We start from the raw sequence: 22,556 nt of genomic DNA, 5'->3' as shown, positions 1-22,556 counted from the left end.
CTCTACTTAATCCAAATGTTGTTGAAATCCAATGTTGCAAATGAGAATATGGATTAGTGAACAACAAGCAAACGAACATGATTTGATGATCAGTCAACCATGAGCAAGACCTGACCAATCAGAGTCAACTATGTAAAGTCTTAGTCACACCCCCCTAGTTTGTTGGTTTTGGCAGCTGTTTATCCTCTATCCTAATATTTATATCATAATTCATTTTCCTTGTTTTTCCTTGAGGTTGTACAATTTAGAAATACATGTTTGCTCTGGGTAATAGCTACTGTCTTGTATCATGCTCATTGTTTAGTTCATGCCAGATACCATTGATCATTATTGCTTCTGTGTTTACATTTGTCATTCATGCCATTGTTTTGATTTTCTTTCAGCTCTTTTTTCTGGAGGAAAGAAGAAGGCAGTGCCTGGAAGACCTGGCCACGCTCATCCAAAAGATCTACCGTGGATGGAAGCGCAGAACCCATTTCTTGCTGTTGAAGAAAAGCCAGGTGGTGGTGGCTGCTTGGTACCGCAGATATGCTGTAAGTTCCCCTTCCTTCACGTGTGCAAATCGCCTTCTTTCATGATGTTACTTTTACATTTTCTATATCAGCAAGTATTTTATATACTTTTGATAGAATTTCAAATATATTTCAAATTTCCAATATTTTTATTTTCATGGCATATGCTGTCTTTACTGTATGCACTGATAATTTATTAGCTAAGATTAAGTTGTTTTTTTTGTTTTTTGTTTTTTAATTACAGCAACAACAGAAGTACCAAAAGATCAAAAGCTCCACCATAGTGGTTCAGTCTTTCATCAGAGGATGGAAGGTATGAGTGACGCTGAGTTTGAGCTGTTGATGTTGTCATTAGCTGTTTGTGGGTGTCCGGTTATGGTTGAGCTGTTGATGTTGTCATTAGCTGTTTGTGGGTGTCCGGTTATGGTTGAGCTGTTGATGTTGTCATTAGCTGTTTGTGGGTGTCCGGTTATGGTTGAGCTGTTGATGTTGTCATTAGCTGTTTGTGGGTGTCTGGTTATGGTTGAGCTGTTGATGTTGTCATTAGCTGTTTGTGGGTGTCCGGTTATGGTTGAGCTGTTGATGTTGTCATTAGCTGTTTGTGGGTGTCCGGTTATGGTTGAGCTGTTGATGATGTCATTAGCTGTTTGTGGGTGTCTGGTTATGTTTGAGCTGTTGATGTTGTCATTAGCTGTTTGTGGGTGTCTTGTTATGGTTGAGCTGTTGATGTTGTCATTAGCTGTTTGTGGGTGTCTTGTTATGGTTGAGCTGTTGATGTTGTCATTAGCTGTTTGTGGGTGTCTGGTTATGGTTGAGCTGTTGATGATGTCATTAGCTGTTTGTGGGTGTCTGGTTATGGTTGAGCTGTTGATGTTGTCATTAGCTGTTTGTGGGTGTCTGGTTATGGTTGAGCTGTTGATGTTGTCATTAGCTGTTTGTGGGTGTCTGGTTATGGTTGAGCTGTTGATGTTGTCATTAGCTGTTTGTGGGTGTCCGGTTATGGTTGAGCTGTTGATGTTGTCATTAGCTGTTTGTGGGTGTCTGGTTATGGTTGAGCTGTTGATGTTGTCATTAGCTGTTTGTGGGTGTCTGGTTATGGTTGAGCTGTTGATGTTGTCATTAGCTGTTTGTGGGTGTCTGGTTATGGTTGAGCTGTTGATGATGTCATTAGCTGTTTGTGGGTGTCTGGTTATGGTTGAGCTGTTGATGTTGTCATTAGCTGTTTGTGGGTGTCTGGTTATGGTTGAGCTGTTGATGATGTCATTAGCTGTTTGTGGGTGTCTGGTTATGGTTGAGCTGTTGATGATGTCATTAGCTGTTTGTGGGTGTCTGGTTATGGTTGAGCTGTTGATGTTGTCATTAGCTGTTTGTGGGTGTCCGGTTATGGTTGAGCTGTTGATGTTGTCATTAGCTGTTTGTGGGTGTCCGGTTATGGTTGAGCTGTTGATGTTGTCATTAGCTGTTTGTGGGTGTCCGGTTATGGTTGAGCTGTTGATGTTGTCATTAGCTGTTTGTGGGTGTCCGGTTATGGTTGAGCTGTTGATGATGTCATTAGCTGTTTGTGGGTGTCCGGTTATGGTTGAGCTGTTGATGATGTCATTAGCTGTTTGTGGGTGTCCGGTTATGGTTGAGCTGTTGATGATGTCATTAGCTGTTTGTGGGTGTCCGGTTATGGTTGAGCTGTTGATGATGTCATTAGCTGTTTGTGGGTGTCTGGTTATGGTTGAGCTGTTGATGATGTCATTAGCTGTTTGTGGGTGTCTGGTTATGGTTGAGCTGTTGATGATGTCATTAGCTGTTTGTGGGTGTCTGGTTATGGTTGAGCTGTTGATGATGTCATTAGCTGTTTGTGGGTGTCTGGTTATGGTTGAGCTGTTGATGATGTCATTAGCTGTTTGTGGGTGTCTGGTTATGTTTGGTGCCGCTGCTCCCGTTCCCTCATTACTTCTACTTTCAGGCCCGGAAAATCCTGCGTGAGCTGAAATACCAGAAGAGATGCAAAGAGGCCGTGACCACTATTGCAGCTTACTGGCATGGAATGCAGGTAGTGTCTGTCATTTTCTCCCATTTGGGGAAAAAAAAGTAATGATGACAAAAAGAAGGGACCCATGTGTGATGTTTCGGATCCGTGTGAACTTGCAGGTCAAAATGATTGGACTTGATCCGACAGCTGCTTTAAAAAGGAGCACACCACTGCTTTCACTTCATACTTTACTTCTAATCTCAATGTTGCTTTTGTCAATGTTGCATTCATTCTGTCGCTACCTGCCTTTCTCCGATACGTTTGTCCTCTCGTATCTGCTGCCGCCTGACCTGCACTGTCTAAAGTAGGAAGCTCAGAATAAGCATGTTCTCTGTTTTATGGTCAGCCTGCCCAATTTGCTAGCCAAGCAATCAGAGAAAGTCATTTTGAAGTTTTGTTGGTCTGCATCAAGCCAATTTTGACTTGTTTTGTCTCATAAGTGTATTCATATATTGTCAATATTTTACCATCCATATGGCTATTATGATCAGATAAGATAAAGCATAGCTTTAAACAAGATTCATGGCTCCTTCTGTTCAACTAAAACATTCTCTTGTCATGTTGCTTGCATTAAAATATACAAGTCAGGCAGCACAAAGGATTCATACATTGGGCAAAATGATGCAAAAGACACATGATGTATCCTTTTGTCTATTCATTAATGCTTAATTCTATCAGATCTCTTGATTTTTTTTTTCTTCCTCTTATCAGTCTTATCTAGCCGCTGTCTGCATCTTTTGTTCTTAATGCTTCTTTACCTTCCATCTGAAATCCCTAAAACTCAACTAACTAAGGCTCGGCTGGAACTGCAGTATTTAAAGCATGATGCTCGGAATAAACACGCTGTGTCCATCATATGGGCAGGCTGGCAAGGAGCTAAGGTATTCCAAGTGTCTGTGGCCTTCATAATCTTCATAACCTTTACCCACTCACACACCTAAAAGGTTGAGAGGACTATGACTCTCAGAATACCATGGCGCCTATCCCATGCTGTGGTCCAGTACTGAGACCTGCAGTAATGAGGTTGAATGAGTGAGGCAGTTCCCAGTTGTTGGTAAGATTGAAGGAGGGCAAGATCTAGTCTGCTAAGACTTCTGCTCTTGACTACTGATGGATCAAGTCACACAGTTGCGTGGCACTACTGAGTGCCTCTCTTATTAGACAAAGGGTCCTATTTTAGGAATCCTTGTAGCTAGTCCAACACCAAAGTATCAGTTGTATGACGATGTCAAGGATTTTAACCAAACAGTCATTGTATTCCACTCACACTGTCCTAATTTGATTATGGTGTGTAGCACAAACCTCTACTTATAAATATTTGCCAAAATGTTTCTCAATCTTGAAAATAAATGACTGCATGCTTATGATTAAAAACAGTCATGTAAATACACTGAAATTTATGCAATAGTGGACCAGGGATAAAAACACAGACTTCGGTCTGCCGCCTTCTGATGATTCTGGTAATGGTGAACTAATGTGGTTTTTGTGTTCTCATCGGTTTGCTCCTGCTTTGGGCTGGTCATGTGCCTGCTGTTCATACTTCTCTGCTTTTTAACCACTCCACATTCGCATTCTTTGCCCTCTCCTTCCCTCCCTCGCAGGCACGCAGAGAGCTCAAACGACTGAAGGAGGAGGCCAGGCGTAAGCACGCTGTCGCTGTCATTTGGGCCTACTGGTTGGGACTCAAGGTTTTTGCTTTTAATCCCATTCGCTTCTATTAAATGTCATGTTAAATCATGTTAACCTTGTCTGAGTGCTCCCCAGTGTGAAACCCTCCTCTGTATGCTCCTGGCCACATCCTTTCTAAAAGGTTTAAGTATATAAAGTCCAAGGGTGCATTAAGGTCCCCCTGCCTTTCAATGGAAATACATTATTGCATAGAAGCAAGGATATGTGCCATGTGTCTTATGCCCTGAGGGCGGACTATCAGCAATGCTTTCGTTTTATAATCCAGAGTTTTAGATAATCCACTTCTGGACAATGCTACCTACCATGTTTATTCTTAATTTTGTGTGCTGAAATTTTAAATACATTACTGATACCGAAACTGTCTTGCTGTCTGTCTCTTCGAATATCTTTGTTGTTTGCATGTTTGTCCCACCTGTTACACTTTCCAAATGTGTGCATGCTATGCCAGCTAACCCACTACATTTCTTTTTCAAGATTTGAACCTTGTTGCCTTTGAGAAACCTTAATCATTGCTATTTGTATTGTGTTGTTTTTGTGACCTCCGCTTTGCTTCGATGCTTCCTTTGCAGTGAAGAAGCTACTGGATGCTTTATGACGTCCATAATGTCCCAGCTACAAGCTAATGACTCCTCTTCCTTTTTAGGTCCGTAGGGAATACAGAAAGTTCTTCAGAGCAAATGCTGGCAAGAAGATCTATGACTTTACCATCCAGAAAATTGTAAGTTATTTAGTTGGTTTTGGAATGTTACTAAAAGAAACATACATAATACTCAACTTTTGCTGTAGAAATATTTCTTTGAGCAAAAATGTCCTGAGTTTTATACTTTTGAGAGATGGATCTGCTTTTAACTTAACAGTTTATTCTGCCTAAATTTTTATGTAGATGCAGAAGTATTTCTTTGACTTGAAGAATACAATGCCTTCCATGTCACCTATTGATAAGAGCTGGCCAGCACGGCCTTTCCTGTTCCTTGAGGGTACACATCAGCAGCTCAGGAGCATCTTCCATCTATGGAGGGTCAGTTCTTAAAATTAATAACCTTTTTTTCACATGATCTAAACATTTATAAAACATTTATCTAATCATTCATAAATGTTATCCCTGCTTCCTAAAATCAGTGCAAGCAATACAGAGACCAGTTCACAGAAGAGAAGAAAGCTATCTATGAGGAGAAGCTGGAAGCCAGCAAGCTTTTCAAAGATAAGAAGGCTCTGTACCCCAGCAGGTACAGACAAGCATTTCATCTGTCTAAACTGCTCATAAGGGTTAAATGCTATTCTTGACACATTTAATCAAATATTGTACTACATAGTGAATCTTTCTTGTTCCAGTGTGGGCCAGCCTTTCAAAGGAGATTATCTTGATATTAACAAAAATCCTAAATACCAGAAGCTGAACATTGTGATGGATGAGAAGTTGCTCCTAGCAGATGTGATTAATAAAGTCAACAGGGCCAATGGCAAGGTGAGGACCACACACGACTGGGATGTTTCTCTTAAAAAATGATTATTGTATACATGGAATCATCTTAACAAAATGGTTCTCCAAAAAATAAAACCACTCAGCAAGTGACAAAACAGAAGCACTATACAACCACATGTTGCTGCCTTTTTAGGGGGCTTCTAGAATCTTTCTCCTCACCAAGAAAAACTTTGTGCTGGCTGATCAGAAGACAGGCCAGGTGAAGGCCAGCATCCCCCTGCCTGATCTTAGCAGTGTCTCTGTCAGCAGTCACAATGACGGCTTTTTTGCTCTCAAGCTCAAGCAGGCAAGCTCCTGGCTAAATATTTTCACCAAGACTGTGGTATAATTTTTGTTTTCATTTAGTGAACCAAACTAAACAAAGAACATGCCAACATTAAGGAGACAAGAATGTATTGTGTAGCTTTTCTGACATTCAGAAAAGGAATTTACTCGTTAAAGTGTGCAGGAATTTACAGCGTCAGTCATTTAATCATGACCAGTGCCATTATCTTATCATTGGTATGGTAACTCACACTCTGTAGGGTACTGCATCAGCAGCCAAAGGTGACTTCTTGCTGAGCAGTGATCGGTTAATAGAGATAATCACCAAGCTTCACAGAACTGGAGCTGCTTCAAGTGACAGGGAACCACTCAGCGTTGATATCTCAGATGAGTACGTGTCCTCTATGCATTTTTAAATGTACACAATAGGCAGAAGCATTGTAATGCTGTAGTAATTATTGTAGTAATTATTGATTCTACATTTCTTGATTACAGATTCCTTGTACAGTTCAAGCAGGACAAAGTGTGTGTCAAATTTGTCCAGGGTGGACCCAAAAATGGCAACAGTGTCACCTGCAAGCGTAAAAACAATAGGCTCCTGGAGGTGTCTGTGCCGCCTCCATAACGTAATCTTTACTTCCTCATTGGAGTGCTGTTTGAGACTCTTGGCAGTCAAATCCAATTATCAGCCCAAAACACTGTGCAATAATGTTCGTGTTACTCTCATTTCTAATTGTTTTGTTGTCAGAATAAGTGCATTATTAAGACCCCAAAAACTACAAACTAGATATTGTTGTGTAGTTTCGCTGACATTCAAAAGAGGAATTTTGTTTGCAGCATGACCTGTCCCTTGATCCTAGCAATGGTAACTCATTCTCTGAAGGGTACTACATAGTGGGGGGCGTAGAGATGGATGGAGTTAGGCAGGTTTACCTTCCTGTCTTGGTGCATTAGAACTTGTACCAAGGAAGGTGTTGGCACACTAGTTATAGCACACTAGCATTTGGCAGTAGCATGAATATAGTGTGTCTAATCATTTGGCAGAAGGTACACTAACATGCTGCAGAGAATCCTTGGATGAGTATCAGTTAATTCTAGCTTGATGAGACTCTGGTGGTAAAGACAACAGATTCTATTCTAAGCTTTTAGGTTACTGCTGAAAAACTTAGCTTTGCACTTGTTTTATTTTCACAAGGGCCAGCATAAGAACTGATGAGTTGGTGTGTCTTAATTTATGTTTCTTTTTTTCCACCACTTTGATTCTCACACACCACAGACTTTTAGTTCAATCAAGCAGGTTCACAAAGGTTTATAAATTGTGATGTATTTTGCAGTAATTTTGTACTCCTGTTTCTAATAGACACTATTTCATAAAGTATTATCCTTATCTTTTTCCGTGAAAGCAAATGGCAAGCATACTAGCTTAAATCTTGCTTTTGAAATCAAAATGTAATAGAACATTTTGCACACTACTAAATTGTTAGATGTTTATACACTACACCTGAATTCCACACACATCTAATCAGCCAGCCAGCTTTCTAATATAACTGCAAAATGTAGATGTCTCATCACACCCAATTACTTATGCATAACCCTATACATATGTCAAGCCAAAGCAGAATTTGCAGGCTTTGTGTAGATGGTTAATGACAGTAGCTCATGCTTAATTACTTGCCATTTCCTAGAGTCTATATAACTCTGTGCTTTTTCACCATTGGAATGTGGGCTAAATTGTATGCTATAACTATCTTCTTGGGACTTTTTTCCAAAAAACGTTTGAGTGCATAAAGCTATACATTTAAATTAGTTATACATTTCAAATTCAACAAAATTACATATAAATTTGACACCAATTATACCTTCTCTTCCACGTGATCAAACATTAGATTAATTAAATATTCTGCTTAAGCTTTATAAATATTTGGATTTAATCTTTATGCTTGAGTAGACATTGCAAGATGTTGAATTTATTTAAAACAAGATTTTGTCAGTCACTTTGAAGATATGGCCTCTGGGAGAACATTTTACCAGATTTCTTTGCTTTTGCAGGTTTACTGCAATTTTCAAACTTTGAACTTTGTAATTTCACAATAAAAAAAAGTAACAATTTGGAGAAATGTATTTTTTTTTTTAACTTTCTCCTATAAAGAGAAACAGGAAGACTGTAGAATTGCTTACATTTTTTCCCTCCTAGACTTTTTTGATCTTTCGTGGTCAGTGTAATAATACTGTGGTTAATTTTCTTTGTCAGTAGGTAAAAATAAAAGAACTTGATGCATTTTATGGGCCTAAATGTAACTTGGTCTAGTGGCAAGGAAAGGGAGGTGAGGCGTTTTAATAATTGTGTAAAACTTTACTGAAGGGCACAGAAGGCTGTGACACCTACATAAGCCCTTCATGACAACTGAACGTACAGAATCATTTATAAATGCTTATTTCAACAGGGGCCATCTGCCAAATGCTTTTGTCAACTTTTATGTCATTGTCACAACCAGATAAAGATGTTTGGTGAAATGCCGATGCGTCATAACACGGTGGGGGGGAATAACCGCACATGGACGTCAGACTACAGCTCAGCGATATTTTAGTGTGTAATGGTGACGCCGTGCTGGGACTGCTTGGCAGATAATAAAGCTGAACAAAAGTGAGGACTTCAAAAAGATTTTATACATTTTATAGTTCTGTCATGTCATAACAATCACATGAAATGCCGCTGTGTAATAGTTATTTTATTGACATTTTTGTCATAGTTTTTACCCTGTAATGACAGTTCTGTGCCTTTTACTTGGCCACTAAAACAAACTGTAACAGATGGGCTATAATCTGTAACTATAAACTTAGAAATTATCAGTAAATACATTTGAATTAATTGAAGTGTCTATATATTTAAAAAAAAAAAACCTTTGCAGTTATCATGTTTTAAAATCTGTACAAGCTGTAACTTTAACTTTTTTTTTTTATTAAAGAGAAAATATGGTGGTGGCCTTAAATAGATTAAATTGCTTCCATTTGACCATTTATAATATTTTTCTAAATCCTTAGTCAGTGCCATGACACTGTAATGATAGGTATATATATTTTCTCTAGCCCTTAATTGAGTTCACTAACACATAATTTTTACACTGTGACAAAAGTAAAATGTGTAGCATAAAATTAATTATACATGGCAGAAGTATTTAATATTCTTAGTAGTTTATTAACATCACAGGAAAAAGAATCGCTGCCAGTGTCAGTAGCACTTGCTGCTGTGGAATGTTTGAAAATGTGTATTGCATGACATTTACACCATGTCTTATTGAACACCTGTAATGTTTATAGATAGAACAGTATCAATAATACATATCTTAAGCGATATAACAAAATTAATCAAAAGGGTGTGCTTTTTTTTTTTTTAACTGGTTGGATGTCATTTACGCCCCAGACTGGCCCCCACACAGTGTCATGATGGAGATTTTATGGTAACATTAACATGCATCACTTAAGTTATTTCAACAATAAGATTTTAAGACAGCTGGCGCTTGTTGAGCATTTACAAATGTGTGTGTCATGATGGGCTTTGTGGCAGATGCAGGCAGGGCAAGTGCACAATTGGAGCGTCGTTATGCTCCATAACGACGCAGACAAAGCACAGCGGTGAGCTGGCAATAAGTGGGGCCAAAAAGCAAAGCGATTGCAGTAACTGGAAGCTCCGGGACACAGCTGAGCCGTTTGGGCATCTGGTGTAACAGCGAGGGAACAACGCACAGCACTGGACAAGCATTTCTGTGGCCTTAAATAGGGAAGGAAAAGGCAAACCAGATAGATGCATGTAATCAATAATCAGAACATTGGAAATGGGGAAAGAGCAGTGTATGCATGTGGTGCAGTGGGTGTGTGCCTCCGGGTGGGTGCATGGCACACCGTGACAGGATTATGTAGGTGTCATGTAACTTTCTGGACAGCACCTTTTTAGCATTACCATAATTTATAAATATAAAAGATTGCTTGTAATTTGTTATATCACGCTTTGCCTGATATACAGTGAACCTCAAACACCACCTTCAAATATAAACAAAAAAAGGTCAAAAAATGGACCAAACCTAAAATCCTAAACTATTATGTAACAATCTTAACTAATATTTATGCTCTCAAATGTTGCATACAACAGCCCTTGTTCTATCACAGTAAATACTAACATTGACCTGAACACTCACAACTTCAACAGTCCCGCAGGTACTGTGAAGAACAAAACAACAGAACAACAATGAATATAGCATACTACATACAGAAATGTACCAGTCGAGGCTGAGAAGAGGGTATCGGCACTTTTTACACCCATCCCAAGGAGCCCGTGTCAACTTGCATAGGTGATGCTGATATTTAGCAGGATCCCAGACAAGTTGTTAGTTTGCTCTGTACGTTTCACTCCACAGTTTCTCAAACCATAGACTTCCCGAGAAAGCTTTGCTCAGTGATCGACACTGAAAAGAGGGGCAGTTCCAGATATATTTGCATCACAACTGGAGACATTCTTAAATGCTTAATGTGGAAAAAATCTTACCCTGGCGTAATGTACTAAAACCTTTGACCTAGAACTACTTTCACATATTACTTGTCATGAGTACACTCTACTGCAAAAAGATAATTCTCTACATTTAAACCAATTATAAAGAAAAAGCTTAGAGTTTGTATTTTTTTTTAAAAATGGGGGAAAGTGAGGCATGTTCTAAGGGTCTACGTAGAAAGGAACAAAGCAAAGATAGTAAAGATTAGATATTCTCTGCATGCAAGTACATTTTGTTTACAACTGTAAATCTCTGCTCCTATTTTTTACATTTTTTAACAGATACATGATCCAGTCACTTTCCAGTTCTAGTGGATGTGTAAAAGAATCTGTTATACTGTAGATCCCTAAGCTGTACACCTCTGAATTACACCTTCAGGCACCCTGTTCCTGCATTAATAAATTCATAAAAACAGGACTGAAAATAGTATTTCTTACAGACTTCTTCCTAAAGACCAGGGAGTATATTGGACAGAGACAACTTTGTCAATGAGCAGCTTGGACCAGATGTTTTCCATCACAGCTGGAGAGTTGTACTCCACAACTTGAGAGGACAAATGGTGGCAAGTCCCAGAGGAGTAGGCCTTGACTAAATGTAAAAATAGCACCCAATAGTAGCACTACCCTCAACCAGTTCCCATCGTGCAGTCTGGGAACAGGAGAGACCAAGCCTTCTGCAAAGTTCAGGTCAGCCTAAAAAGGCGTGTCGTCCAGCTGCATGGCAAGCTAGATCAACTTCTGAAATGCACATATAATAATAGAAACTCATTGAAACTATATTTTCATATATTTGCATTTCGCTTGTTCTGATGATGTCCATAGAAATGTCAACAACATACCTACGCTTCAAACTCCATTAGATAACACAATATATCTGATGATTAGCATCCTGTACACAGGAAGATGTTTCGACTATGTTAGCTGTGAGTGAAAGTTTCTTTAGCATGCTACTTTTCCATAAAATTCATGTTTTTGTAAATTTGTATTATATAGTATTACTTTTAATATAAAATCAGCCACTGTGAACAGATTTCTTCAAAATCTCACTAATGGACTGTGGAGGGTGTGGCTTCATATTTAGCTCACCCTTTGCTGCCCTCTAGAGTATATAATACAGGAGACCTTTCGACAGGATTTAGTAACAAAAGTATGTTTTCTGTTTTCAAATCACTTTATTCCTATTCATACAGTTTCAAAACCATGGCAACTCAATGTTCTCAAAGTGCTATGAAAATTTGCTTCTTTTTATTGGTTATAAAAACGGCCCTCAAAAGTTCATCAATTATCTTACATGTGTGCATGACAATAGTCTAATTTACATTCCTCAATTTTACTAGTAGTCTTCTATCGACCTGGAAATATTTCCAAATTTTTCATAGTGGGGAGAAGTAAGGATTAACAAGGTGCAAAAAAGTCTATTAGCACTTCCTTCTTACATACATGGAATCTAAGTTTAATTTGACTAAATGCCCAAACAAAAGCTGCACTAATTTTCAGAGAAGAAAAACAAGGTCAATCACGATGCAGAAATGTATTGATGGGCATCGTGGTGATGGACAATATTGCATTGTTTGAACACTTGACCTATGGCAAAACTGTTATTGCAGATTTTGATACAAAAGTGTGTTATAATCCAGTGTTCCTTTTTATTTTAATTGCAGGGGAATAAAAATTATTGTTTATTTGCACAGTATTTTGGATTGTTTGTGTGTCAGAAAAAAAAGTGATTTCACTTGGTTATTTATTATATGGTGAAGCTACATTTTGTTTGTTAGAAACTGGTTCAAAGTGACCAGAACTTCAGGTTCGATCTCCTCCAAGTTACCCTCCGTCCTCTAGCTGTATCGATCCGGGGAAGTCAAGAGGCACCGACACCAGGGTAGTGAATCAAGAGAGCTCCACTTTATTGAGGAAAGCACCGAGTATATGTGTGTCCTATATCTACTATCTAATCTACAGGATGATGGGGGGAAAGTGAGGCATGTTCTAAGGGTCTACGTAGAAAGGAACAAAGCAAAGATAGTAAAGATTAGATATTCTCTGCATGCAAGTACATTTTGTTTACAACTGTAAATGTCTGCTCCTATTTTTTTAATTAGAGGAAACTAACATATAATTTTTTTTTTACAAAAAAAAATATTGTGTTGTTTCTACATTAAAGAAAGGTGTTTTTTCTTCAAATAATTACTTTCAAATATGGTGAGAAAATCAAATTGTGAATCCAGTATTGTGAATCTTATCAAACCATGAGCAGAGAATCATTACTCCCGAATAATCCACACACAGAAAGTATATTTGAGAATACAGCTGGTGGGTTTGTTGCTGTTTGGTCAGACAGTTGGTTAGTTGGTCTTTGTTTTATATATGCATGCCTTTCAAGGATGCAGTTGTTTTACATAAAGGCAACACTGTCATGTCCCCCACACAAGGGACACCTGAAGAGTATTCTAGACAGTGGGATTTAATAAACCTTAAACTTTTAAACCTTAAGCATAGATATGAACAATTGCAGAACCTATGAATAATACTTGAAATGAAAGCCCACGTCTATGGACAATGAATATAAAATCAATATTTGATATCATAGATATTTGATATAATAATTGACTGTATAATTTGACTATAGTTAACCATAAGATACTTTATATTTCATATTCAAGAACAAGGAAATTAATCAACCCTCCAAAACTTCGCTGTGAAATGTAAGAGATGCACAGATGACACCACTCTAAATCAATTCTTAAAACAGGAACTGCGGCATCCTCCAATTTAGCCAGAGAATTTGATTAGACTCTATTTAAACACGGCAGGGACTCCTTTCAACCCGAGAACTAAAAGCTTTTCACCTGTTCGGGTTAATAAGTAAAACCGCGTTGATGCGATTCCATTTCGGGCCACATTTACACGCATCCTGATAATACGTTAATAATCTGATAATGGCTCAATCGGGATAGAATATATCCATGTATACTCTTCAGATGGAATTTTCTATCCGGATGGAAGCCATTCCAAATACAGTTCCAACCGAATGAGGTGGGTAATCATTTAAATAATCCATTAAACAGAAGAATAATAGCAACGTAAACACCAGGATCCGATTATATTCTAAACTGGAAAGTTTAAATACATTTTGCATGTAGCTTTGGGTCATATCAGAAGTTTACAAAATTCAATATAGCAGGAGCGAAAAACCGGTCTGCAGAACACAGGAAGTTTATGCTGCAAACTTTAAAAGACTTAAAGGCAGTGGGAGTGGCACCCAGCCTCATGTTCCGGAACAAGACCTTTTCCACTCGCCCTGTCTTTAACATGTGAAAGTGAAGCACGTTTTCGTGAGTCTGCCATAATTCTAAAGCAATTAAAACAAACAAACCAACCAACCAACTGCAAACTCAGATAACATAGCTATGCAACACATGTTGCTTCTCTTGCTTGGGACTTCGATCAGTTTAGAGAAAATCTTTGTGTAAACGTAGCCACTGATTAAGTGGGTAGTTATGTTTGACACTCAGGCTATCTATCAATCACTGGGGTCCATGACCACACAGCAGAATGCTAAAAGGCAACAGAGATAAAAATAAATTATACTTGTATTTACAGTCTATGGCTATTAAAGGTAACACAAGGCACAGATAAACTTAGAAACAGAAATGCTCTAATGATGAACTAAAAAACATGTTAATTGAAACATTATTTACAAATAGCCCCATAAGCTTATGCACTAGAGCATCATATTTATATTTCAAAGTGGGAATAAGCCTTGTAAAACAGCATCATCCAACTCAACTTTTTCATATTTTGCTAACTGTAGGTAGGGGATCCAAGGATTTTACCTTCTGTGATCCTAAGATGTCTTAGGTCATCTGCAGAGATTTAAATTACGTGTGTCAATAGTTTAAAACAGTGGAACATCACATGGGTTCAGGCATAATCTATGTTTCAAAAAATCTAGGTTCTTGAAAACTTGGCATGTAGTTGAATAAGTTTTTGGTGTTTAAAGACAAGAAACTGGTGTAATTGCGTCAGGAGTGACCAAGGCCAACACAACAAACAAAAACCACATTAGAAACAAACAGATGACTGACTAAGCTAACACAAATAAAAAGACAATGACTACACTATTAGAAACAAAGATAAACCCACACCCAAACAAAATGGTAGCCACTCCCTACCACCAGTGTGAAACAATATACAGGACAATACACAAACAAGAACCATATCATCCAGCAATCAACCAATGGGGCAAAACAAACCGTAAATCAAGGGGTAAATCCAGTCATACACACAAAATCTAGCAACAAGTCCAGACCAACACCACCAAACTCTTCTCCAATGAGTGCTAAGCCCAGCCCTTTTTCTCCTCTGCTAACCGGAAAACCTGGTGTGGATCGGGATGGGGGATACCAGAGAGCCAGAGGCAAAACCTGGAACACAGAATGCATACATACAGGTGAACATAATTCATATGCACAAGCACTGATGCCATCCAGCCCAGCAGGTTTGTTAGGTCAGATTCTAGAGTTGCCTCTTTACATTCTCAAATGAAACACTCAGGAGAGGAATTTAATTGGATACATCATACCATCAATCATGATAGTGGAACGCAGGCAGGCAGCTTCTCACATCTTCATATCACTAACCTTCTCTTAGAATTTGTTAGATTTTTTATGCCGCCCCAAGTATGATAGTTTTGGTACAGTATTCAGATAAATGTTCCTGATAAAGATAAAGCCAACATTAATAACCACAAAATGTTCTGCAAAATGTTCCTGAAATGTTCCTCCTCTCTCCTAAATCTATGAAACTGCTCCACCCACCTCTTACACTTTTTTGCTGTTATAGTGCTGTTTTATATTAGCAACATTTTAAAAATGGCTAGACAACACTAGAAATGTATGTATCAGAATTCATATGATATGATATATATATATATATATATATATATATATATATATATATATAAAAATATGGACATAAGCCTCCTAAAATATCTCTGCCTAAACTATATGCTATTTATCTCCACAGTCATGGCCAAAAGTTCTGAGACTGACAAAAGTTGGTTTACTACCCAAGTTTTTTAAAATCCTTTTGTCAGATGTTTATACGGTATACTGAAGTACAATTTCATAATCAATAAAAACTTTTGAGAAATACATCCAGTTTAAGCAGAGACTTTATATTTACAGTGTTGACCCTTCTTTTTTAAGACTTCTGCAATTCGCCTTGGTATGCTGGATATCAGCTGCTGGGCAATATCTTGACTGATGGCAACCAATTCTTGACTAATCAGTGCTTGGTGTTTATCGGTTTCTGTGTTTTTGTTTGTCCACCCTCTTTTTGAGGATTGACCACAGGTTCTCAATGGGCTTGAGATCTGGGGAGTTTCCTGTCCCTGGACCCAAAATTTCCAATGTTTTCTTCACTGAGCCACTTGGTTATCACTTTTGCCTTGTGACATGGTACCCTGCTATGCTGTAAGAAACATTGTTCATCACCAAATTGCCCCTGGATCATTGGGAGAAGTTGCTCTTGGAGGATGCTTTGATACCATTCCTTATTCATGGCAGTGTGCTTGGGCAAAATTTTGTGCAAACCCACTCCCTTGGATGAGAAGCAACCCCACACATGAATGGTCTCAGGCTGCCTCACTGTTGGCATGACACAGGACTCATGGTAGCGCTCACCTTTTCTTCTCCGGACAATAATTTGTCCAGATGTCCCAAACAGTCTGAAGGGGGCTTCATTAGAGAAAATAACTTCACCCAACTCCACTGCAGTCCAATCCCTATGCTTCCTGCAGAATATCTGTCCTTGATGTTTTTCTTGGAGAAGTGGCTTCTTTGCTGCCTGTCTTGACACCAAGCCATCCTCTAAAAGCCTTCGCCTCACTGTGCGTGCTGTGCACTCACCCCTTCTGCCATTCCTGAGCAAGCTCTGCACTGGTGGTGACCCGATCCCGTAGCTGCATCCTCTTTAGGAGACACTCCTGGCACTTTCTTTACTCTTGGGCACCCTGAAGCCTTCTTCACTGCATTTGAACCTCTCCTTGAGGTTCTTGATGATTCGATAAATGGTTGATTTAGGTGTTATCTTACAAACAGTAACGTCCTTGCCTGTGAAGCCCTTTTGATGTATTGCAATGATGACTGCATGTTTCCTTGGCAGTAACCATGGTTAACAGAAGAAAACTTCAAGCACCACCACCCTTTTAAAGCAACCAGTCCGCTCTTCTAATCAGTATGACCGAGTGATAGCAGCTGCCTTGTCCTCATTAACACTTTCTCCTGAGCTAATGAGATGATCAATGAAATGATGTTAACAGGCCATTTGTGTATGTGTCTGAACCCCCCACCAGCTCTGGTCACTGCCAAGAAATAGATTTTGAAACTGGAGCCCAACATTATTTTATTGTTATGTACATATAGGGACACAAACATAATTAGACACAGGAAAAAGTATCATAAACATTAAACGGCTCACCTCTCACAAGCAACATTTCTATGTGGCTATCTATAGATAAATGAAGCAGTTGTAAAGTAGCAATTTCAAGTGATGGAAATACGAGGAATAAATATGAGGACAACACACACACCTTTACTGCATTACTGTTACACAGCATTACTGTTAAACTGAACATTGCAATAGGAAATCTTATATAAACAAATTTTATTTTACTTACTTACACATAATAGATTAAAAAAAAAAAAAAAAATTAATCTAGTATGCACAATTTATCAGACAGGGCTTCAAGCAGGCTTCAACAACCACAGACCAGATTATGCCAGGCCAGGCATCAGGCTAAATCTGGATTCCCATATGAATTCATGCTATTCTTAAGGCCAGAAGTATCTTAACATGTTACTTATATGCTAATAAATGACATATGGACACATATTTCCACTGTAAATGATTTTGCTTAAACAACAAAGAATTCTTTATGAAGGAGGAAGTTTAATTTGGATTATTTTCTCATGTGCAAGGTGTAAATGATTTTCCATACATTACTTCAACCCCCAACATGAATTATGCATGTTTTTGATCGTTTTCCATATCATCCTTTGCATTTTGCAGAGATTTTGGTTTAAATCTTCTGCATTCTGAAGCCAGAGCTCATTCTGTATTTGTCTGCTGATGTTGCCAGATAGTGAGTTTCTCTCACTGTTATAGCAGTTTATGTAGCACTACAAGGTTGTGTTTCTTCCTGAAAATGAAAAAAGGAAAAAACAAGAAACTAAATGATCTGTTGCTTTCATCAAGTAAGATGTTCAAAATGTAGAAAATATGTAGTAAAAAAAAGGTTATTCAAAAGACCAAAGCACTTAAACTGTTCTCCTCTTGCCCACTTTCCCTGCAAAAGGGGGGGAGGGGGGGGGGGAAATAAAGTTTGGGTTTCTAAGAGTGATTAATATTTTAGCCAGTTAAATGAAATTTTTTATGTAAAGGTTTCATCGAATACTGTATTCTCTCTCTCTTTTTAAACCAGACATCATTTAAATCGATTCTGCTACCAAGTCTGACTACCTGTCGGTTCCTGCCTCTTGTTGAGTGCTCTTTAAGGACAGTACAGATTTTTTTCCTTTTCCAAACAAAACCCATTTTGGCTTTAAAGAGGTGGGGTCACTCCCGTACTCTGAAAAGTGGTGGTTCAAAATGCCTTTTCGCCCCTGTGGCTCTGGCAGCCTCGACAGTACATCAAAAGTTTGTGCTTACATTTAGAAGCAAGATGTTTCATTGTATGTTTGCTCTCACTATCAGAGCAAATCCTCATGGTTAGTTGCAACTAAAGAATAATTATGGAAAGACAGTATGGCCTACAAACCATCGGTTACAACCCGTGCATTATACTAAAGAAAGTGTTGCTTTTTGCCATTATAATTGCTTTATTGAATATTATTCATTTTCATGTGGTTGTTTCTGTGCTAAAAAGTGCTTGCTTCATGCAACTGGCTTTTCAATGCAAACATCACATATTAATTTCGGCAGACGATGATTCATCATACCTTAAGCATTTAAAGTTAAAGAAAGTTGTTAGTTACTATTATAAATCAAGATAACCATTTTGCAATGGTTGCAATTGTTATGTTTTGTAACATTAAAAATGTAATTCTGACTAAGGTGAATGTGTTGTGTGAGACATGTGCCTGGCCCGCATATTTGTGGTAACAATCAAACAAAAACACAGTACATTTTTGTATAGCGCTTTAAAAATTACAAAAATCTAACGCATTACACTTGGACAGCTACAACAGAGGGCAACTGCTATTAGTAGTTTATTTAATGGGCCCATTTTGTGATGGTCTAATAGAATCTCACTGCTACTCCTGTCTTTTCTCCTTGTTAAGTGCGCATTCTCAAAACAAACCTGAAAACATGTATACTGACGAATCATGTGTAGCAGCATATATGGGGGCATTAGGTCAGTCATGAATGTGACATGAATGATCCTGCTAGGTTCTATGCAGTTTTGAGTTCTGATACAGCCTTAGTACCTAAAACATTATACACACTTCCATGTTATATAATTCTGCATCACAATTTTCTAAGTTACTACATTTTCTTCAAAAGATAATATAGCCCTGCTGTTACCTTTTCAGCATTTAAAGGCACTTCTTCACGTTTCCCATTGCTCTTTGACACAGCTACAGCTAATAAAGGTAAAAACTAAAGTTAATTCATAATGTAAAAAGAAAAATTAGATTTTAACTCAGTTAAAATGCTTAATAATGTTTACTTCAAATAAAGCTTTCATAAACTTAAAAAAAAATTTTAACAGGAAACACTGGACTACACTACCTCCGTGCCCTTCAAAGCAGTAATACCAACAAACCCATATTTGCCTATGTGAAATAAATATCCTCAAATAAGATAACTGATAGATTTAACCTGCCTTGAAAATTTGTAGAGGCATGTCATTAAAATGGTAAAGGATTTTAAAAAGGAGGGGCAAAATTGCTTTTTTGATAGAGACACAAAAATGAGTTCTGTAAATTATACAAATTAAGAAATATCTAACATTTCCAATATTTGATGTCAAGTATTCCAGGAAATGCCATACCAGGTTCCTCCTTTTTCCAGTGTCTGTAGCCAAAGAACCCAATAATCCCAAGGATAATAGGTATAAGAGTGCCAAACACAATTGCAGTTATTGGAGGACTGTGATTATCTGTACAAGAAAACAATGGTTAATAAATTGATCACATTTTATATACTTCATATACATTTTTTATCTGTTATTGTGGAACGCACTTTAACATCCAAAGATATCACGCTGTAGCCATAAACAGCAAAACTCCCAGTAATTGTTTTTAATACCATTACCTGAGAAACAGTCCTTCAGCGATAACTGTGCAAAGTCTTTGCTCACTTCATTTGTTACATAGCAGATATAGAGCGAATTAAGGGTTTCATCTATTTCAACAGTAATGTTGTCTCCATTGTGGGTGAAGCCATCGGGCCCGGTCCATTTAAAGGCTGCATGCAGTGGCGGATCAATGGAGCACTGGAGCGTTACTGCTTTGGGATCTACGTTGTTTAGCTGACATGTCACTTTCGGCTTTGAGATGCCATCTGAAAGCAAAGCTTGCTCTTTTAAACAATATTTAAAAATACTTGAGGCAAAATTTAAAGCCTATGATATTAGATGAACAACTGATTTCACATTAATTAAAATTTCCAGGCAGTACACAATAAAATGTTATTAGGTTTGAAAATGTTATGATATGTGGCAGAGTCAGTTGTTGCCTACAGATGAAATAGTTAAACTTGGTGTTCTCTCTTTAAGACCTGGATATCCTATAGTTCGTAGTGTTGTGAAAGAGAACTAAAATATGTGCAAATAATGGTACACTGAATGAATCAACATCAGACTTCCATGATACTCATCTTCTGAAGTAAATTCTGACACATGTCAAAAGGACCAGCTAGTATGATTAATTCAACACTGAACGCTATTCACCTACATGCTGTTTTAACAGATACACAACATTCATAAATGCATGCGTTTCTGTTCTAACCAAAGGATAAGTAGATAGCAAAAAGAGGTAATGTGGTAATCAATACCAAATTACCACTTCAGACTAAAAGTGATTTAATGAATGCAGGAATTTAGTAACATGTGATGGTGCATTTTTCCCTCAAGTCTCTTCATCCCAAATCATGACTTACCAATCACCCTAATCTCATATTTGCTTTGCCTTAGCTGTCCATTCACCTGGATCTCATACTCAAAGGTGCCCTCGTAAGTTGCATCAACTCTGAGAAGTGTGAGATTTCCAGTTTCCTTATTGAAAAGTGCCTTTCCCTTAAATCGATACCACTCAATATTGCCATTTTCATATTCAACAACTTTGTTGTTTATGTGTTTCCACAGAATGGTGTCCATTTTATTTGTTATTCCAGGACTCAAAGTCTGATTTTGTCCAGTCTGAACAAAGACAAAGTCACAAAATACAGCACCTAACAAAAAGAAAATGAAAAGGTTATACTGCAGTAATGCACATGTATATATGGACACAAAATACAAAACAGAGATTATTTAGTGCATTATAAAATATAAGCATAGAATAAAGTAAACGCTATTAGGGCGCTTGAGCACAGACTATTTCAAAGAAGGCCTAGATATTTCTTTCTGTACTGGAATAAAGAGTTTGTTGTTGTTTAAGTAAAAGGCCTATTACTAAAAGTGCTGTTTTTCTGTCTTTTAAAAATAGTCTGCTTGAACATTACATCCATGTATTATTTTTGGTTAATATTAGTCACAGTAGTTAACAAATGACAACCAGGGATAGAAATAATTCACCTGGTCTTGAACTAAACTGACCTTGCCTGAGCCCACATACTGTAATAAAGTATGTCCAATAACATTTACATAAACGTTACTCATGACTACTTCCTTATCATAGCCCTTTGACATAAAGTAAGTTCACTTATGGAAACAAGACGTCATGTACAGGATGAGGTGTAGTGGTACTTTCTTTTTTAACAACGTTGACAACTACTTACAAAGTTGGTCTCGGTATAGTATGTTTGCTTCTGCTATCTCCAGTGTGATTGTTTACTGTGTTACCCACTTGAAAACTCAGGTTTAAACTCGTTGTTACTGAACCACTAATTTTAATACACTGTAATCTGGTTTTACTGTAGCTCTTGGGTTTGATTACTCAAATGTACACTATACACAAATGTGGGGCGTTGGTTTTGTACGAGGAACTCGTTAACCAAGCGCACCTTGGTTTTAGTTTTAGTAAAGGAAATGGTTCTATTCAAATGCAAATATGCATATAAATATAAATATTTAAATAACTAAAAAATGGGCAAATATAAATGTTACAAGAACTTAAATCCAAGTTGTTTGGTGATTACGATGCCAAATGGCGAATCAGTGGTCACACCCCGGCCCGCCGAAGCCCGATTAGCTTCTGCTCGGGGAGCCGGGGAGCCAGAGAGCAGCAAGACAAATACCTGCCTAGTTCACCAAATACAATACAACTACGTTATCGTGGTCTGTTAGTGTTGTCCTTCATTAATGTGATGGCTACGACTTTGGAGCGCTGTAGCTAGTGAAATGCAGTAAACGAAGACAACTAACGACACCCAGCTAACTAGTTAGCTAACGTTAGCTGACGAGCTAGGCAGAGAGCGCATTGCTAATAACTGACATTACTTTGACATTTTAAACAAAGAGCAAGTTACGAATCTAAGATTGTACTTACGGACACCGAAAACAATAAAATACAAGAAATCCCATGCGCGTTTTCTACTAGCCATTATCGCCAGACATGAAGGGCGCAGTAAAAAAAAACGTCCTGGTAGTTCCCTTTTTAATTTTTTTTCTCGCACTCGCCATTGCGCATGCGCAAGCAGCTCTATCGCAGTGACGTGAGTCTGACGTCAGTATTTGGTGAACATGGCAGTATACAATATTTCATCAAGATGCTGTGAGGAAGGTGTTTGAGAATTAAGAATGGGGTTTTTTTTTTGGGACAAAGTGAATTACAACAATTCATATATGGCATGATGCGGCAATAAATTAACAATAGTAAA

General features: G+C 37.9%; 2 protein-coding genes and 1 long non-coding RNA gene across 8 annotated transcripts in view; 1 reads left to right on the top strand and 2 right to left on the bottom strand.

Moving 5' to 3' along the window:
- myo1b (myosin IB) overlaps positions 1-8,778 on the top strand; it is a 58,915-nt gene extending 50,137 nt beyond the window's left edge. For 2 of the 4 annotated variants that reach the window (XM_027012649.2, XM_027012648.2), the window contains 11 exons: positions 384-533; positions 757-825; positions 2,470-2,556; positions 4,137-4,223; positions 4,868-4,942; positions 5,108-5,242; positions 5,344-5,450; positions 5,557-5,689; positions 5,841-5,993; positions 6,232-6,362; positions 6,467-8,778. In XM_027012649.2, coding sequence (XP_026868450.1) covers positions 384-533; positions 757-825; positions 2,470-2,556; positions 4,137-4,223; positions 4,868-4,942; positions 5,108-5,242; positions 5,344-5,450; positions 5,557-5,689; positions 5,841-5,993; positions 6,232-6,362; positions 6,467-6,596 — 1,257 coding nt within the window. In that variant the 3' untranslated portion in view covers positions 6,597-8,778. The remainder of the gene's footprint in view (positions 1-383; positions 534-756; positions 826-2,469; positions 2,557-4,136; positions 4,224-4,867; positions 4,943-5,107; positions 5,243-5,343; positions 5,451-5,556; positions 5,690-5,840; positions 5,994-6,231; positions 6,363-6,466) is intronic. The other 2 variants (XM_027012651.2, XM_027012650.2) reach the window with 1 other exon arrangement.
- LOC118240464 lies at positions 7,213-10,900 on the bottom strand. Its single transcript, XR_004775438.1, has 2 exons — positions 10,237-10,900; positions 7,213-9,740 (listed from the first exon to the last, which is right to left on the bottom strand). It is a non-coding gene; the product is annotated as an uncharacterized LOC118240464 (long non-coding RNA).
- A 6,002-nt stretch (positions 10,901-16,902) lies between these two features.
- On the bottom strand, positions 16,903-22,344 carry LOC113579016. 3 transcript variants are annotated; one of them, XM_035520874.1, is made up of 6 exons: positions 22,226-22,342; positions 20,679-20,969; positions 19,833-20,081; positions 19,570-19,677; positions 19,101-19,159; positions 16,903-17,715 (listed from the first exon to the last, which is right to left on the bottom strand). In XM_035520874.1, exons 1-6 carry the CDS (start codon positions 22,278-22,280, stop codon positions 17,686-17,688), a joined length of 792 nt encoding a protein of 263 aa, XP_035376767.1. In that variant the 5' UTR covers positions 22,281-22,342; the 3' UTR covers positions 16,903-17,685. The 3 variants fall into 3 exon arrangements, with proteins under 3 accessions (XP_035376767.1, XP_026868462.2, XP_035376766.1); XM_035520873.1 differs by lacking the exon at positions 16,903-17,715 and adding an exon at positions 17,752-17,862 and having other exon boundaries at positions 22,226-22,344; XM_027012661.2 differs by lacking the exon at positions 19,101-19,159.
- Positions 22,345-22,556: the final 212 nt, after the last annotated feature.

This window comes from Electrophorus electricus, chromosome 2 (genome assembly GCF_013358815.1).
Source record: "Electrophorus electricus isolate fEleEle1 chromosome 2, fEleEle1.pri, whole genome shotgun sequence".
NCBI classification, from domain to species: domain Eukaryota; kingdom Metazoa; phylum Chordata; class Actinopteri; order Gymnotiformes; family Gymnotidae; genus Electrophorus; species Electrophorus electricus.
Note: the sequence above shows the minus strand (reverse complement) of the source record. Positions and strands in the feature narration are given on the sequence as shown.

Excerpts from the sequence above, each read along its gene's own strand:
- LOC113579016 (XM_035520873.1), bottom strand. The coding sequence starts at position 22,280 with ATGGCTAGTAGAAAACGCGCATGGGATTTCTTGTATTTTATTGTTTTC. Across the intron at positions 19,160-19,569 it reads CTGGAAAAAGGAGGAACCTG|CTGTAGCTGTGTCAAAGAGC; the intron begins GTATGGCATTTC and ends TACCTTTATTAG. Across the intron at positions 17,863-19,100 it reads TGCCTTTAAATGCTGAAAAG|GGAAAGTGGGCAAGAGGAGA; the intron begins GTAACAGCAGGG and ends CCCCTTTTGCAG.